At 40.7% G+C, this 18,897-nt stretch overlaps 2 protein-coding genes across 3 annotated transcripts in view; one reads left to right on the top strand and one right to left on the bottom strand.

Annotated features, from left to right (window-relative positions):
- Positions 1–18,182, top strand: part of ARV1 (ARV1 homolog, fatty acid homeostasis modulator) — a 32,478-nt gene extending 14,296 nt beyond the window's left edge. Inside the window, exon 6 of one of the 2 annotated variants that reach the window (XM_033054118.2) lies at positions 17,206–18,182. The gene's annotated coding sequence lies outside the window, so the exon portion shown is untranslated. Of the gene's footprint in view, positions 1–1,115; positions 1,572–17,205 lie in introns of those variants that run through there. The other variant, XM_033054116.2, reaches the window with a different exon arrangement.
- Positions 12,510–18,685, bottom strand: FAM89A (family with sequence similarity 89 member A). Its single transcript, XM_033054119.1, has 2 exons — positions 18,390–18,685; positions 12,510–14,509 (listed from the first exon to the last, which is right to left on the bottom strand). The coding sequence occupies exons 1-2, from the start codon at positions 18,642–18,644 to the stop codon at positions 14,351–14,353; spliced, it is 414 nt and encodes a 137-aa protein (XP_032910010.1). The 5' UTR covers positions 18,645–18,685; the 3' UTR covers positions 12,510–14,350.
- Positions 18,686–18,897: the final 212 nt, after the last annotated feature.

The raw sequence follows: 18,897 nt of genomic DNA, 5'->3' as shown, positions 1-18,897 counted from the left end.
AAAATCAGATTTTCAAAGAGAAAAGTGAACATTTGCAAATAGTTTATTAGAGAAAAGGCAAGTATCCCAGAGTGAAACTACAATGGGAAAACCAAGCTGCATTCTCTGGAATGTTTGTGTAACAATCCAAATTAATAAAATATCTAGTTCTAGAGTAATCTCTAGGAATGATAGGTTTAAACTGCCTTGAAATTTTGTGTGATCTCATTAATGCTGCTTTGTTCTGAAAGCTGAAGAGAGGTTGAAAGGACTGATCCCCAACATGCAGGGTTGTTGGACTGATCCCCAACTGCTTCTTCTGCATTTGAGTCCTATCTCCCACACCCAATCCTCGTCTGGCTGTACATTTAGTGGAAGCAAAAACTGAAACATTCAGCAATAGAGTAGTACTTTAAAAATAAACAAGCAAACAAAAATGCTTAGGCCTAAATTAATGAAGAAACATTTATAGAAGTTCTGCACCTTCTTCCACAGCAGGCAAAAGGAGAGCTAAGTGGCTCACAAAGGAACTGACAGAATCAGTTTCCACGAGACCGTAATAAGGACACAAACCCATTTTTGTGCAGACCAATTTCCATTCATTCCATCTAATATTTAACTCTCCTGCTTGAGTTCTGGAAAGTTGTACTATCCATTGGGATTACTTCCATTCTTTGTTTTCCTCTGATGCTCCCTCATGTCTTGAGTTTTCCGGAATGAATCAAAAACCATTTTGCAACATCATGTTGCAAATTAACATTCAAGTTAATCCCCAACAGGTTTAGAGTAAGTCTAGCTTATGATCACAGAAGATATTGAATGTGTTTGTCTGATGGAACTGCCCATCCTATGAAAATTACTTGATCAGAAAAGCAAATGGTTGCTGGTTATTTTATTAAATCAAAGGCTGACAGCACTTTTGTCATTTGTGTTACACTTTGCAACTTCCTGAGCATGTCAGAGAAAGCAAAAAAACTCAAACTGCAACGTTTTAAAATATGTGAGACTCTTGATTTGATTGGTAATGAATTAACTACCCGAACTTGAGTCTGTTTTGTCCATGACAGTAACTGGTGACTAAACTCTCCCCATCCTTAATCTCAACCTATGAGCCTTTCCTTTTATTTTCTCCCCAGTGCCTAGCTGGGCAGTGACAGAACAGCTGTGGTGAGCATCTGACATCCAGACTGGGTCAATCCACTACAACTCTGGATGTCTCTTGAGAAAAATGTGCCTGATTTCTAATGCCAATTTTTATTTTCTAACAATGTAACAACAGTGCTTTGGTTTATTCTTCTTAGCTTACAGGTTTTTTTTATTATTATTATTCATCATGTGTGTCATCTATATGTTTCATGGTTATATCCTCCAAAAGGGGATTTTTGTTTGGCTTTTTCCAGATATTTGGTCTGGCACTGGTTTCAGTCTAGAGGTTGACTGGAGCCCATTTAAGTGTAACTAATGCATGTTATTATATGTAAACATGATGTCAGCAGCAAAATTGTAAATACAATGTATATAAATTTTATTTGAGGACAGTCTTCTTAAATTAAACTTTATTTTGAATTTTTAAAAACTGATTTCAGATATTTTCTGAGTTTTTTTTCAGAACACCTAGAGTGGTGTTCAGAACACACACGAACACATTCTGAAAGAAGCAGTGTTTACCTACTGTGTCACATACACAGATAATGTATCAGTTAGTTATGCATTCTGTAATGCTGCCAGGAGCCACCACTGCCCTTACACAACTTTGAAGCAAGAGAAGACAATTAAAAGCTACAGAGCTGTGGAACAAAAGCAGGTGTGGTACAGGATCTCAGTCTTCAGAGGCATCATTAGTAATGTAGGGCATTCTGCATTGTTTGGTGTTAAAGTTATTCATTTACCAAAACTAACATGACAAATACACTAATATTTCATAATCTAGGGGGAGCTTAAGGACACCCACTGGGGAGGGGGGGCCAGATGAGTGCATTTTTTTTGCTTTTGGAAGCATATGGTGCTTCAGAGGGAACCAAGACTATTTTAAGGTTCTGTCTGTTTAAAACCATCACATCTCTCTTGCTTTTACTCTTTTTGTCTTTTGAACTCATCTTTTTTCCATAAACTTTTTGTAATGAAAAATTTACCTGTGCTGGAAGATGGATGGCAAATAGTCTTTTCTATGTGTCATCATTTGTTTCATTAACTTATAGGAGAGGACTTATTTGAGTTAAAAATAGAGCAGCCTGGAGGTGAACCTATAGAAACTCTTTGAGTTTTGCTTGGAATGAAAAGGGATATTGTGACCTACGGAGCAAATTCAGAACTCCATTGCATGAAATGCACAAAAGAACCAGGGGTGTTATTGAGACTTGGATTGAGCAATGACTCAGTGATTGCACAGTGGGAGCTGGGAACTTCTGTAGGTTCATACGCCATGTAGCAAGTATTTAGAAATTAGTGTATGCAAAACTGGAGAACTACAGTGACAGCTCAGGAGGGTTAAAAGAGAAAGTAGGAGTCTGGCAGACTTCTACAAAATTAAGGTAGCAATAAAACTAAGGAGATACCATCTCAAAAAAAAATACCTAAGAAAATATGCAGTATAGATGTTTATGAGTATATCATTAAGCAAATATAAAAACATCCCATTCTACTCCCAAGTTTACAAATTATGAACATGAAAGAAGAGTAGTATTTATTGCAGACACTTTTGTAATAGTCCAAGTGACGACATAGCAAAAGATGTCTTCCAAGCAGTAAAGTCTATGAGTTTCCCTAGAAAAAATACCAGTAACTTCATTACAATGGTTTGCACTAGAGCCTTAAAAATACACTTTTTAAAGGCAGAATTACCAATATTACAGCGATAGAATTAGTCACTGAATAGGAAGAGCTGTGCAACAGCAGAGCTTCTCCCTTCATTCTGCATTAGTGTGTGCTGCATTGGGCTTTGCTGGTGCAAGGGCTACTACCCTTGTGACCTCCTGCACATACAGACAAGGGAGCCCTTTCTTCCACACAAGTCCTGTCTCAGAGGCATATAAGCTGCCATTTGTTACCCCAGCCCTCACCAAACTGAAAGTAAAGCTGGACATCTGTACTGGAAAACCATTAGCTGATTTCTCATAAAACAAGCAGGCCCTTGTTTCTCTGGGGCTCGCCTGCTTCTGCATTCCTTGAGCCCTCTCCAGCCGGGTGGTGTTAAGCACTGCAGTGCCATCTGGAGTTGATAAGGAAACCTCTGTTGATAAGGAAACCTCTGTGGAGTTCAAAACTGGAAGGAAGACACAGATATTCTTACATATGTGTTCTTTGATTCATTTTTGCTTTTAAAAATCACAAATCCAAGCTTTTAAATACGAACATCTGTCTTCAGTTTGGAGAAATGTGAGAAAGAAATTAGTGATGACAAACAGGTCACAAAATACTTGTTTTGGTGACTTGGTATCAAGGTCAATTCAAGATACAACCACAAAAGCTATAAAATACAAATTGGTGCAGGACTACATCTCTTAAAGATCTAAATAATCCCACAAGCTGGGATTATTCCGACTCTTCTTGAGCTCTGCAAAAATTAATGTGGCAAGAGAGAGAACTAATGCATTCCTCCACTGCTAAAAATCAATAGGATTTTTGTTTATTAATTAATTTGAAACTCAGGTTTCTGCAGTTAATATTTGCAGGAGTCTGTGTATAACAAGATTCCCATTTTCTCTCCTGCCTCTTAGCTGTTCTTAGTCTTTCCAGTAATTACTGTATTACTGAGGTGGCAAGAAAGAAGATATGAACATAAGGAGCTTCATAAAATCTTTTTCCTAAACATGATCTTCTGCCCTAAATTTGTAAAGCTTTTTTGGAGCTCTGTGTAGACAAATGACAGGTCTGCAAAGCAGCTAGGGAATACTGCTAATGATGTTTTAATTGCTATTCATTAGAATAATAGGTATTGTTTGGGTTTGTTTGGGTTTTTTCCCCTGGGTAAAAATGTGGTTTAAATTCCTTTACATAGAAGCATAAGAGTGTGAACTTAAGAGTTTTTACATGTGCTGGCTGCTGCTGAAATAAATCCAGATGATCCCCTCGATTTCTTACAATCTCCAACTGTAATTCTGAGGACGTTTTTTAGGCAAAAGAACTGTTTCGCTGCATGGAAGTGCGTGCCATGCCTCTCTGAGCACAGGACTGGGGACCTGAATTAAGACCTGAATCCTAATCCTGGCTGTAAGACCTGCTGTGACCTTGAGCAAGTCATATATGTGGCTCCATAAAATGATTGTATCTCCACCATTCCAGGATTTGGGGGAGGATTAATTTGTTCGTGTCTGCTTAGAAAGATGAAAAGCATTAAGTCCTTTCAGCTGCAGGTTGTTAGGAGTCAGTCAGCACTGTGAATGTCAGATATGAAACAGACATGCCAGGAGCCAGATAATGTGCATATTAAAGGTGACATGTTTAAAGTCTTTGTTATACTAAGGGGAGCTTTAATTCTGCCCCTCACTGGCATGCAGTTCTGGAACATACACATCTAAAGTCTTTTAGGGGTATATACTGCAAATCATTAATCCCTTATTATGATTTTGAAGTTATTGCATCTGTTGTGTGCCAAAATAAATCTGAAATGAGTAAAAAACTTGGAGCAAAGGGAACTGGCACATTAGCTGATCTTACTTTCAGCTATCTAAAAGAAAAAATAAGATATTTATTTGACAATTTGAGACTTTGAGGTAGAAAGCACTGGTACATTTTGCAGAACAACATTTCTTAAAAAATACTACAAACCACTGGTATCTTCAGTAAACAAATTCAATAACATCTCACAGATTTAAACAGAACAAAACCTCAACAACATAGAAGCACTTCTACTCACCTTGCACTCCTTCCTCAGAACTGCTTATTCACTCTGTAAACATCTGTGGGTGTTACCTTTATAGTGATTCCCTGCCAGGCAAGCTGCAGCCCATCTGATGCTGTCATACATGCATCACTCCTTAACTTTGATCCTTTCTTTGGTCTCTCACTTCACTTCCAGAATGAAGCTTTGGTTCTAACCATCAAAGCCACATATGTATCATGTCTTGGCTACAGTAGAGATAGTCTCTCTTTCTCTCAGTAGGGCTACAGTGTTCTTTTGATCACTGAAAATCAAAAGCTAATAGAAGTGTAGTCATAACTAGGAAGAAAACATTTCCCATTGAGAACATCCACTGGATAATAACATGCCACATACCAGCACCAAAAAATATGTCTTGGATTTTGCAGGATAGGGACCAAAAGTGAATGTATCACATTGAACATACACCTTATAAATTTGTCCAAAGCAGGAATCTGTTTCCCTCTAAGGTCATTTATCCTGCTTAGTAGTGTGAAAATGGCAGATGGATTGCACAGCAAGGAAAGCACAACCCATCTCTTACTCATTTTATCATGGAAGAGGGCAAAATGAAAATAAAAAACTGATGATTCATGAAGAATTTTTTCAGGAATGGGGGACAGTATTTAAACCCTTTTATTTAGAGAAGCAAATTAACTTTTCTGTGGACAAACACAATGGCAGGTATTCAGTTCTATACACAACCACATGACAAGACTTAGTTTGTACTAAAACTCTCATCTTTTCAAATGTATTTTGCACTTCTGTAAGTGGATTTTTTCCTAAAATAGTTTTCTGCTCAATTGAATTGTGCAATTTATGTAAATGATGTGTGTGTGTGTAGATGGAAGGAGAGTGAAGATCAATTCTGTTCCTGCAGCCTATGCATTTTCTGCCTTATCTATGTATGAAATGGTGCAGCTTCTGTCTGTTTAAAGTCCTGCACTGAAGGAAAAGGCCACCAGCAAGAAAGGCACCTTCCTCCCACAGTGTTTGGAGTATTGTGCAACAGAACAGATTGTATCAGTTTTTTAAAAAGTCCCTGATAAAACAGTATCAGAAGCATGCAGAGATCACGTCTCCCTTCTCTCATTGTTACTCAGATACTTTTATGTAACAAAATGCCAGCACGGTGATTCTAATCTAATTCAGCTGCACAAGCACTTTGACTGAAAGTTCAGAGGGGTGCTTTTAATCCTCTCCAACACGACCTAATAGAGGATGGCAAAACAGGAAGCCCTCGTGCGCAGATCCTTCCTCACCATAATGGCAGGGTGGAAGGTGCCATCTGTCATTTCATGCCATTATATTGGAAAGTGCTGTCTCATCTGAACTCCTTGCAGCAGCTGCTCCTGAAGGCTCAGCTCTTTGTCCCGAGCGGGCAGCTGTCTCTGCCTCCCCCTTGGGAACAGTTTTGTTTCCACAGAATCAGACAGGGCTAGAAGTGATCTCAGAGGTCATCTGGTCCTTCCGCCAGCCGCTGGGATGGCCAGGCACTCCTGACAGATGTTCTCCCTGGCAGGCAGATTCTGGCTCTCAGAGACCAAACCTAAGCTAGATTAGGAGACCTATCAGCTCCTACTGCCTGTTTGATGCCCAGCTGTTTTTTGACTATGAACATTTGTTCAAGCAATATAATTTTGTAAAAATACAAGATTTTACTTGAGGAATCCATTGTGAAGAGAGTGGCTTGGTCTTTTAGAAAGTTTCTGTCCTTCAGTTTTATTAGGTTGCAGGCTTCCTATTCCACTACCCCCTGCTTAGCCTTCTAAACCAGTCACAGAAAAATCCATCAAATTCCTTGGCTGCAGGACCACAAAGCATTAAAGATTTAATTTTAAATGAACAAGGCAGCCTGCACCTTTTTGGATCTACTACAGACTTTTTGTGAGGACATAGGCACTGGTAAACACACCATTAAGCTGAAACAAGAATACAATCAGTGCCTACAAATGGAAGTAATTCAGAGAATGAGAGAACGGGCATGGTGCATTGAGGTCTCTGTTCCTGGAGAATAAATGCATGGTACAAACTCCCTTCTAATTTGCAAAAGAAATTGTAGTGTAAATTTTCATTAGTGGGCACACTTTTTAGCAGATGCTTATACAAATAAATGTCTGTGGTAATAACGAGATATGCTTGGCTTCTCTAACACTGATTGATTGATTCTGCCTGTACACACCTGCATTTGAAAGCACAGAAGAGACTATTATTCTCTATGAGAAGAAGGAACATTGAAAGCCTCAAACAGTCCTGCATTTGCAACAGAAACATAAAGGACTTTTTGAATGACTGGCTAGTGATAAGTGAAAAAAAGTCCTATTGTGTAACCACACAAAGCACTGGAGACAAGACAAACCTATTTACATATGAGAACTCAGACCTCAAGCAAATCCTATAAGAAAGAACATGAGACAGGATAAAAGATATGCAAAAATCAGAATTCCTTCTTCCCCACAGAGATTACTGCAAATTGTTACTTTTCTCAATTATCCTTAGGGGTCAGTCCCTTACAATCAATGTAAGCAACTGTGCAGTGACGGTCTCCAAAAATACACTAGACCTCTGTTCATAAATGTCTTTCCTCTTCTAAAAAAATGCATTAAAATTATACATTCAATAGGTGCTATATATTCAATTTTCTCTACAGGTTATAGCTATGATGCAAGGTATTTAAGGAAATGCTTCTCCAATTTGAGCATCATGACTAAGTATCAGTCAGAAAGAGCAAGGCTATTTTAAAGATACAAGTCAAGATTGTGTATAATTTGTCCAATATTCACAGAAAAAAAAGGAATAGCAAGACCCTTGGAAAGAATATAGACATGCTGTGTTCATACAGGACAATAACCAAATGGTAACAGAGCTTTGATATTCTAATGCTAGGAGAAATTAATTTTCTCTCTGATTTGATATACTACTTTTTTAGCTGATTCTGATAAAATGTCCTTCCCCTGTACCAAATTATTTTAATATTTCAGTCTTTTACCTTTAGTGCAACATAGTGTGTAAGAAGTAATTTTATTCCACAATACAAACAGCTTTTGATGTTGTTTAGGAGTAATGGAACAGATTAAAATGTGGTCCTGTTTAAGCTCGTACTTTACCTGTTCAAAACTTCTCTTGTTAGCTCACCTTTGCATGCAATATTTAAATTTTCCAATATCCATGAGGCCTTTCAGTACAAATAATTAGTGGTTTGTTAAAATCAAGATTCAGGTAATCAAAGATACTGTAAAGGGTTGAGAGGGAAAAAAAAAAAAGCCATTAAAATGTACTGTCCCTGTCATCCAGGTGCTTTCATAACTGAAGTAACAACCTTGTTACTCCGCCTTCTTGTAAATGATTTAAAAGGTTCTGCTGTTTGACAAGTCAGAAGAGTTTAAGCAAGAGCTGGTAGGGCTCAGACAGGCAACTTTATTGTTTATGACAGCGCCTGGTATCCTGAGCCAAAAGAAACTCACAAACTCTTGCTCATGTGTCTAGCCAGATAATCACAGGGACGTTTCTGACCTGTGGAAGAAATGCTTGTGATTTTTGAAAGTGAGTATTTAGCACTGCAAGGAGGATTGAACTGCTAACATGAATTTAAGGCAGTGGTTTGACATAGAACTGAACTCGCTAACCATTCCAAATAGGCTGCTTCAGCCACTGAATTCTAACAATCCATTATTTGCATGGGATTTCTCATCTCATATTAAACTGAGGAATTCTGAAAGATTACATCCTCTTGAAGACATTATCTTAATAAAGTCTTAGCACAAATGCATTTAGAATCTGTGGCAGTAGTTCAGAGAAGAGCCAAAATAGTCACAAGTCTCTGTATCTCAGTAGCAGATGGCTTTGTCTTTTTAACTTGCATACCAACCTTATCTGAAAAATGTAAATTCTACTGCTAAAAGCACATTCCTCTGAAATCAGATGTGGTCTTCATTACTTAGGGCTGGTTGTTTCCACATTCATTTAATTAAGTTTTGTGAATAGAACAGATGAAAGAGACTGGGGCCAAAAAACTAAGGGAGACTTTTGCAGTGAATACTCATCCTCTCCAAAGTTCCTCTGTTATTTAAAACCAAATAGTCAAACTCACTGCTGAGTGAGTAATCTCAGTGAGAAACCCCTTGCTAGTCCTCTTCATTCCTTACAAGATGCAATTGCCCCACAAGCTGCAGGTGCCAGTCCAGCACACATCCAGCCTCACCAAGGCTTTAATCCCTAGAGTACATCTGGGTTCTGTGGGACCACCTTGGCTCTTCCAGACCACCTCAGCTCAAGAGAACATGCCCCTCCCTGTGCACAGATCCCCCAGGCTCTTTCAGCCATGGCAGAACCTAGCCCTCACGGCAGATCCTGGGTGTTTGTAAAGCTGCCTGCAGAGCTGGAGTGGCCAGGATCACAGAATAAGCAGTTAAGAGGCTTTACCACATAGGGAGCTTGGAAACTCACAGAAAATGTTAAAATCAATAGAAGATGACTTTACAAATAAGGGAAATCTTTTAACTACTTTGTTAGGAAAACAATCAAGTTATTTCCTTAGGCCATGCAGTGTTGTCCAGAGTTAAATGTAGTAACTTTAAATAAACCAAATATAATGGATGGAAAAATGTACTTCTGTGGAGTTGTTTTCTAAGAAAATGCATGCAGTATATGAAAAGAAATATGAACTTCCAACTGCTGTGGTAATGTATCCTGTACAGGCAGGCATCACAAAAACAGAGTAAATTCTTTCAAAGTGGCTGAAGGTCACAGAGCTGTACATTGTAGAGAAAAGACCTGTTGTTAGGGTTCTCTTTGGAATGTACCTGATTAATCCTTCCATTTCACATTCCTCCCCAGCAGCCAGCTGAACAGCAGAGTGGGGGAATTAGCTTCCTTTGCCCTCAGAGCAACCTAATTCCTCCAGGAAAATGGACAGTTTTAGCTAGGCAGCTAAATAGAGTCAAAGAAAACATGTACTTTCCAGCAAATGACTTACATTAAAAATACATGACAAGCAGTGTAACCCCATCTCCAAAACAGGTCAAAAAGGACATGAAAAACCTCCCAAGGTGTCAGCAGCAGAACTAATTAAACATGGGATTTTAAAGAACTCGTGTCCCAGGACCTCAGCATCTCCTTCCAAACTGTGCCAAGCTCCCGCCTCCAGGAACTGTAACATTGCTCCCCACTGCTCTTCCCTTCCATCATCCCACTGAGTCCTGAAGGCAGCACCTGGGAGTTTCCCAGGGCCCCTTGATATATCTGCAGTTTTCATCCTCACTCTCTAAAAGATGTGCTGAGACTCTCCTCCTTCCCACGTGCCCCACTGGCACCCAGCACCACGGTGCCTGGGCTACTGCAGCGCTGCCAGCAGCTGTGTGACCACCCAGCTTTTGCCTTCCGCCAGCCGGGTGGCCAAACGGAAGCCAAAAGGAGAGTTACACCCATGGTCCTGTCCAAGGAAGGAGCAGTTAAGTCTCTCTACTCCTCCAGCTTCAAATTCTTACAAGATTTCTAAGAACAGAGCAACTTCTGTCCTATTAGATCTAGTTTATAGCAAGGAGACTGACAGAAAATATCAGGACAGATTTACTGCATACACTTTGCTTCCTTAGGATGAAGGCTAAATGTGACACAAGACCTTAGGCTTGTAAATAAGCACTAAGTGGATCAGCTATAAACACTATGGGGCCTTTACATTTAAATTTTTGCAAATTGTCCTAATTACAAGAGATTGTAAACATAATTTTAAAAAATAAACTTATTTTTAGAAGCCACAGAAATTATTTGGTTACCTGTGATTCAGAACTAAATTAATTACAAGTACTATAATAATTTATGCCTAATTCTTCTCTTAGTCTTCCAATTTCACAACTACACCAAATATTGTACCTAAAGTCTCTCTTTAGCAAGCAACTATGCATAAACTGAGTGCAATTTTGCCCCACCTTTATTGGAAAACTCTTCCTTTGAAACAACATTCATGTTCTTTGCAAGTTATTCCAATGATTGCCTACTGCATTTCAGTGCATTAAAGTAGTACCTTTTAGTAATAAATTTGTAGTGTGTATTTGAATATCTCCTGTTTCTTAGCATGCAGCTGTTCCACAGTCTTGGAAATAACAAACAGCAATTCTGATTTTAGGAGAAGATCCCTGCTTTGAAGTCAATCTGCACTAAAGTCAATAGCACTGATAGTGACTTCACCAGGAGCTGAAGCTGAACATAAATGCCCATCTGTTATATTAGCCATGGTATCAGCCACCCATTACTTTTTGGCACCAAATTTCTCCAAAGTAGAGCACTCCTTCCAGACGCTTCTCTTTTTGTAGAGTAAGGAAATTTCCAGGGAACTAAACTGTAATGTAATTATGACAGTATGACTCTGCAGTTGTCATAGCAATGGAATGAGGGTGATAAGCTGTTGAAATAAAAATAAAACTTCAAAAATGGAGAACTAACAAACGGAGAACTAACAATTATTTCTAACTGCTTTACCACACTTATAGGCCCTTAGGAGAAAGGCCAATGAAGTTACCTAGGGTAGATTGCCTTCTGAACTGCTGTACTCAGAGTATTCCACCTCCGGACAGCAGGAGCCTGACTGTTCTTGCTTCCTTGTAAACCTGTCTTTTCCTGGGCCTGCTCATTACTGCATGTGCTATGTGGGCCTGGAAAAGTTCCACAGTGTTCACTGGGTAGAGAAATTTCCAAGAGTTTCTGTCATTATATCTTTAAAAGGTACCCTTAAAAACTTGGGAGTTCAGATGAACTGGGGTTATGGAGTCAAAATGGGAAAGCTGTGTTGGGATGTGGTTTGGACCACGTATAGGAAGTTTTTGTAGTAACATGACTCCATCCCATCGTGCACACATCAAACTCAGACTTGTTGCCTGTAGGAACTACCCAGTGTTTAAGCTACACTTTTACCAAGCACCTCCCTTTCACGGCAATTTCCCTGCTTTGTGCTGTTATAATGTGGTAAAGAGATACAGCTCACAACTGCGACACCAGGCATAGAAATCAGCCTCTGGAATAACTGCTTATTGACTTAATAACAAATTTCTTCTTTTTAAAACCTTCATCTGGCTAGCCAGCCCTTATGGTATTTCAGTTTTCCTTAGGAATACAGACTATAACTTCTCTCCCTTGCAAGATGGTGTTATTAAAAGGGACAGGGTGCAGAAAAATTAGCAAGTCCTTATAATCCTGTTTTTCAGTCCAAATTTTGTGGAATGATGCTTTAGGACTTTTATTCCTCCCTTGGTACAGGGAATACCAGCTAAATCCTTCATGTTGCCCAAATCATGAGCATTATTAGAAATTTAATAAATCATTTTGCTTTTTAATTTATGTAAGAGAAAGTACTGTGAATTTTGCTCAAGTCCATTCTCACCACTGAGAACAGCACTGTTGAGGAATGGCACTGTTTAAAGATCAGAATCACTAGTTGTAGTTGTAGAAACAGGATTTTCTTCTGAATTCAAAACCACGTAACATCCAGTTAAGACAGAGAGGCAGGAAATTCCATTCCAAATAGAGATAGGTGGAACCTTTTCCAATGTAATTTAAAAATTGCTTTCTTCAGTCCAGGGTGATGACTAGCCCTAGTTTTCTTACAGGATGGTTGGGAAGGGAGGTAGGATTTGTGTTCACTGAAACGGTAAATTAAAATACACACAACATTAAAAAGTTATGCTAAACATCATGCTTTTTATTTTTGGGGAAAGAGCAAGAAAATAGCAGTACTTCAACAGACTAGAAAAAGCCTCATGTAAATACTAAAAGCACAGCAAATTATACTAAAAGCTTATACATTCTTAAGTCAAAGCATGAAGTTGCATGTAAATATGTGTGTGTATATATATTCATACATGTATACACACATAGGCACACAACTTTTAAGTACACATGTAACTATCTGAATTATCTGTGTTTTCCTTATCATTCAGTTTAGTTATGGGTGAGTGAAGCAATTAGACCAGAATTAACATTTTAAAAAAATCCAACCACTGCCACAAACTAGATTAAGAACTTACACACATACACAATTACAGCACAGTCTTTACTCTTGCAGCCTTTGAATTCCACTAAAATAAGCCAGTTTTAGAGGAAATGCACCCTGGAAGTCTCTTGGCTTTTATCACTGAAACATCCTAGCCTTTGTTAAAAACTAACAGAGGAGCTACCCCAGAATGTGATCTCCAATTCTTCCTGCAAACTGCATGCATGCCAGACATGAACCATGCAAAAACCCTTTGAGGTTTAAGCCCTTAAATTATTATCTTGTGTCAAGATTCAGGCACTGTGCTTTATAGCAATCTTCATAATTAAATTTAAGAAACAAAATTTGCATTGGGAGTTGATTTTACTTAAATAGAGAAGGGTGAAAACTCAGATAGTTGGCAACTCTCAGCTGATTAAGCATTTCACACTATGAATTAATAAAAACTTAACCAAGTGCTGTAGTAAGTTCTGCAAACAAAAATAAGTTATATTTCAAAGAACAAGTTAGTATAAAAAGTTTTAACATATGCAAAGTATGTGCTCAAAATATTTATTTCGCATTTTTAAAAAGAGCTGTCATCTACCTTACAGCAACAAAGTTCACCCAGTATAAAATATTGCAATTTGTCCCATTATGTCATATGAGAGGTTTCCTTATTCTTCATATGATCAAGAACACTTGCACAAGAGTTCATGTTATTCCAAGCCACACAGTGGCAGACAGACAATGTTTGAAAATGTGCTTTTACTATGCAGTGCAGTAAAAGCTAAGCAAACCATTTCAGAGCAGCGTTTAGCAGGTCAAAGAACTACGTTGATGCAAGAAATCCAGAGAAGAGTATAAAAGTTAATGCCAAGAGGCAGTACCAAGAAAGTGAATTAGATCAACAGAAAAAAAAAAACCCTGCTGATAGCATTCACTATCACATGTACAGCTTGTAAGCTAGGAATAAATTAGCTTAAGGAGAAAAAAAAATTTAACTGTGTAAACAATTCACCCAGTACAGAACTGGATGCAGCCGGTAAGAGCAGAACTAGCTTAGTAGTGCTGAGGATGTGCGTGCATCCAGATGCCTGTTCAAAATGCATTTACCAATGCCACTGACCCCCCAAAAATCACCTAGAGCTATGTACACCACAGCAGAGGCTTCCCTCCCCCCTTACAAAGTTATTACAACTCAGGAAGTCGCTGCTGTCTTCTACAATTAAAATTCCAGTTATAAGCTACCAATGTGTGTAAGATGAAAACACCCACCTTCCAAATTAAATTGAAAACTCTTGTCAAGCATGTCTGAGGACTCTTCAAAAGTTAAAGTACAGCACTTCGCTCAAGTGGTATTTGCATGAGTAACTTGTACTGACAGCCTGTTAAAATAAGAGAATTTAACACAACTCAGGGTAGCTGGGTGTTCCTCCTCAGAAAGGGGGATCCATACAAATTCCAGTCGTTCTTGTTGAGGTGTGTTACAGGGAGAGAAGGACAAAAGAACCTCAGTTCAATCAGCCTCGAGGGGAATATTCCTGCTTCTAGAAGTATTCCTCTTCTTCATCAAAAAATCCGTTTTCCAGGGCATACGAGCAGTCTGCGTTAGAGTCAGCTTGGCAGGCACCTTTGTATTCTTGAATGGATTCGTACAGGGAGTAGAGCTGACACAGCAATGACATATCCAGCTGCCGAAGGCCAACCTGAAGGGGGAACAATTCAAACAATCACTATTACAATTGTCTTCCTATGGCAGTATAATGCTATATATCTTTTGTTGCTAAGCAGGAGGTTCAAGCTTCTTTCCACCTTGAACAGTTATGAAATATGGAAGTAAAATTCATTTTCTAAGGTGACAGATATCCCACAGGACACACTGGAAGAAAAGAATGGGGAACAATGTGATGCAATAGCACAGAACAAATGCAAAATGTATTACAGCGGTGTGCTTAACTTCCAATAATCACTGCTATCAGAACCACAGCAGATAAATTCATCACGTCTATATTCCTCATTATGCAAGGGAGATATTTTTCCAGAAACACTGTGTGTCTTTCACACATCTTTCTCTCACACCATTTCAATCACTCAGTTTTTGTTTGAAACAGCCTGGAGTAAAACTTCTAAATGGGACTCTGACTGGTTTTCCCACTTCACAACTAAGTATTTCTACTCTAATTTTCTTTTCTACATTGAGGTACATAGGCTTCTGACAGAGCCAGGTATGTCTAGCACTATACAGCACACTACCTTCAGGCAGCAAAACTAAAGCAGAAGTGACACAAGGACAAATGTCATATCTTGCAAATCTTCAGAGTATTTTCATGTGCCACTCAAGCATAGGCTTGATTATAATTAAGCACCCAATATTTTGGTCCTTAAGCTTCTCAAATATTAGTTCCAGAGCGAATTAAAAATTTGAAGAACCACTAAAAAAAAAAAAAAAGACTGCATCTTTATGTCAGGTACAAAATCGGTATGTTGCACTGTAAAGTGAAATAAACTTACTCATTTCACTCAATTTAGTCTTCCTCTCCAGCAACAAAATGGAGAGTTCCCTTGACATTGTCACCTATCCAAGTCAGATCAAATTAAAACGAGGTTTTGTCTTGCAGCAAATTTAAACCACTATGCAATTAGAGATTTTAGAGAAATAGCCACTTCAGCCTTATTTTTCAAAGAAGTATTATGCCTACAGACTGTCCTAGTGAGCCTCAGTTTCAACAAATAAAAAGTTTTTGCCACAACTCATGAGAATAGGAAGTAAATAAATAAATACATACATACATAAAGCTAGCAGCCTTTACTGGAACCTGAACACCAGGCTACATTTTACTCAGAATGAGAACTCCTACCTCTCCTTATACTTCTGAATTCTCATGACAACACACTCAGCACACAAGGAAACCACAAGAAGCTAGCTGACATGAAGACCTTACTTTGACATTGCTGAACTATCCTAAAAGCAGCTGTTTCTGAAAGTGAGGAGAAAAAAAAAACTTCATATACCACAATGCCACTGAGAAAAACGGGATATGGCAGCTTTCAAGAACGACACAAATTACCTGGAAACATCATGAAGCCAAAACATGAATTTCTGCACAGGTTAAATGTGAAGACTTTAGGACAAGACACAGAATACTATGCTAACTGCCAGGATGTTACAGATAAGTCTTTTCACCACCTCAGATCTACGCTACTTTTCTCACCCATTTTCCTTTATAACCTAAACAAACTATTCACCTCAAGTAAGAAAGGATGTTGTGAAGTTGGACTTCACACTATGACATACAAACATGAGATCCACCTGGCAGACCTGCATGAGAGCTAAATGGGACAAGAGTGCAGTCCAGAACCGTTCAAAAAGCAATCAGGAGTAAGTTGAACCACAAAAGTCAACCTGGAGACAGGCAACCGTTGTCTCCCACACAAAGTGGGAGCATTTTCACCAGCTACTCTCCTGTTTCAGCTCCATAAAGGACTTCAGCACTTTCTGTGAAGTTCAATCCTGCTGACTGCCAAGCACAAACTTTATGGGGAAAATTGCTCAGCAGAATTAACGTAACAGGTCTTTAAACCAAATGGTTACATTTAATATCTTATTTTTCTGTTGCTGCCACTAATATCAAACAAGAAATCTACTGAGAAAAACGCAGCCTCTTCAAAACTTTCATGTATGATCCCTGAGGTAAGAAAAGCCTGAAGAAATGTCCAACCCTGATAGCATTAGCACAGTTTTTAATGCCAGCCAAGATGTGTTCAACTCTTGATAAGACAACCTATAGCGTACAATTCCATGTGATAACTCTGTTCCTCACAATCACAGCTCTGAAATTACTTCTCCTTTCCTCCCTTCCTCTCCAAAGCATCCAAGAGTATCACTTTCTCAGCTTTAAAAACTTACATACACAGTAGCTTGCTTGATCAAGCATGGAAGTATGTTCTGTGCGTTTCTTCCTCACCCACTATGGAAAATTAAAGCAAACCCATTACTCAATAAAAGTATCTTTGACGGCTGCCAAGAAAGAGTGTGCAATATCAGTAAAAAAGTGCTTTTATCTTCTTGATGAAAAGCAGCCTATTAGTACACAAGAGTCTCTATAATTTGTATGGACCACAAGAAAGTATATCTGGAACCAAGGAGCCTGTTGCTTGAAAGTCTTTGATGTGTTTAGAAGTATCTTTTTCTTCAGAAGTATTTTATCAAATTATCATCAAGGATAACAGAGTATTAAAGGAAAGTTTAAAGGGGAAGTCTGCTTATCAAATTACTTTGAGAAGTATCTCATTTGATTTCTTATTAGGAAAAAAACAGATTAGACTTGCCTAATGAGTTATCTTTGCTTTTTTGGAAAGGCTTAAGACGACTAACACCATATGTCCTTGTTTCCTTTTACAGCATTGCAGAAGAAAGCTCCAGCAGTTGACAGACACCCATCCTGAGATTTAATGCAAACCGGCAATTCTAATACACAGTTTTAAGAATTATCTCTAACTGTTGAAACACTGGTGGCAGACTAAGATTTCAGCACACTACACTGTCCTTCTAAATCCACAGAAGGACCTTTCAAAAGAGCTTCTTGTCCTCAAGCACCTTTTTAGCCTGAGAAAAACAGTCTTGAACTGGGCAGATTTTCAGCAATATCATATTTTACATGCTTCACTGAGTTATTAAGAGTTGGAAGACACCTCTGGAGATCATCCAGTCCAACCCTCCTGCCAAAGCAGGGTCACCTCGAGCAGGTGACACATGAGTGCATCCGGGTGGGTCTTGAAAGTCTCCAGACAAGACTCCACAAGCTCCCTGGATAGCCTGTTCCAGTGCTGCTACGCTGAATCTAAAGTGGAACTCCTTGCGTTTCATGGCCATTGCTCTTCATGCTGTTGCTGGGCACCACCGGAAAGAGTCTGGCACCACCCTCTTGAGACTCACCTTACAGATATTTCTATCTATTAATGAGATTCCCTCTCAGTCTTCCTTTCTCTAGACTAAACAGGCCCATCTCCTGTAGTCTCTCTCATAAGAAAGATGCTCCAGACCCCAAATTATCTTTGTGGCCCTCCGCTGGACTCTCTCCAGCAGCTCTTTGTCTTTCTTGTACTGATTCTACAGAATCCCCAGCGCGCAAGGCTTAGGCTATTATTAGTCATTACAGCTGCAGCTTGCACCAGCCAAGCACCAACACCCAATTCGTGTTTAATCAAAAGGTGCGCCAGGTCGTCCGGAAGAATTTCACTATAATAACGCCGCGCTACAGAATCCAAACAGAATCCTGGAGAAAACTACGGCGAATCGCTGCCACTCAGGCTGCACGGAGCAGTGCCGACCCCGGGGGTATTTTTAAGGCCAGCCTTTCAGCGTGGGTGCCGGGTCCCGGTGGGTGCCGCAGGGCGCGGTGAGCGGCTCCCCATCGCACCGGGAGCGGCCCCGGCCCTCCCCCGCCGCCGGCACCGACGGCCGGCCCGGGTAACGGGGGCTGCACCCGGGCCCGGGGCGCCGCTCTGGCCCGGGGAGGTGGCGGTGCTCCCGCCGCCGCTCGCCACGTCCGCCGCCCCCGCCGAGGTCCGGCCCGCCCCGCTCACCATCTCCTTGCGGAGCAGGGCCAGCGCCGCGTCCAGGTTGGGAGGCTTGGGCGGGCGCGGCGAGCCCCGGCCGCCGCCGCTCAGCTCGTCCTGGATGCGGGACTTCTGCGCGTAGAGCCGCTCCAGGTCCCGCCAGCGCCCGCCCTGGCCGCCGCCGCCGCCCGAGGACGAGGAGTTGAGCAGCCCGCTCAGGCTCTTGGGCAGCGGCGGCAGCCCCGCGCCGCCGCCGGGCCCCAGCAGCCCCGGCCCGCTCATGCTGCAGCCGCGGCCACCGACGGAAGGAGCCGCCTCGGCCCCGCCGCGGGAGGCGCCGCCCGGAGCCCGCCCCGCCTCCGGGCCGGGCGGGGGCGGGGAGCCGCGCGGGGCCGGCGGAGGGAGAGGAGGACAGGGAAGGGGGGCAGCGGGCAGGGGGTGGCCGAGGGCCGCTCCACAGGTGCCTCGGGTCAGGGTCAGGGCCGGGGCCGCGCTCGGCGGCCGCACCTCGGCCGCTTTGTCTGCTCCGAGCCGA

The sequence above is a fragment of the Catharus ustulatus genome, chromosome 3 (genome assembly GCF_009819885.2).
Source record: "Catharus ustulatus isolate bCatUst1 chromosome 3, bCatUst1.pri.v2, whole genome shotgun sequence".
NCBI classification, from domain to species: domain Eukaryota; kingdom Metazoa; phylum Chordata; class Aves; order Passeriformes; family Turdidae; genus Catharus; species Catharus ustulatus.
The sequence above is the reverse complement of the archived record's forward strand: the minus strand, read 5'-3'. Positions and strand labels throughout refer to the sequence as shown.

Coding starts and splice junctions, on each gene's coding strand:
- FAM89A (XM_033054119.1), bottom strand. CDS start 18,644: ATGAGCGGGCCGGGGCTGCTGGGGCCCGGCGGCGGCGCGGGGCTGCCG. Junction 14,510..18,389: donor CCCTGCTCCGCAAGGAGATG/GTGAGCGGGGCG, acceptor TTCCCCCTTCAG/GTTGGCCTTCGGCAGCTGGA.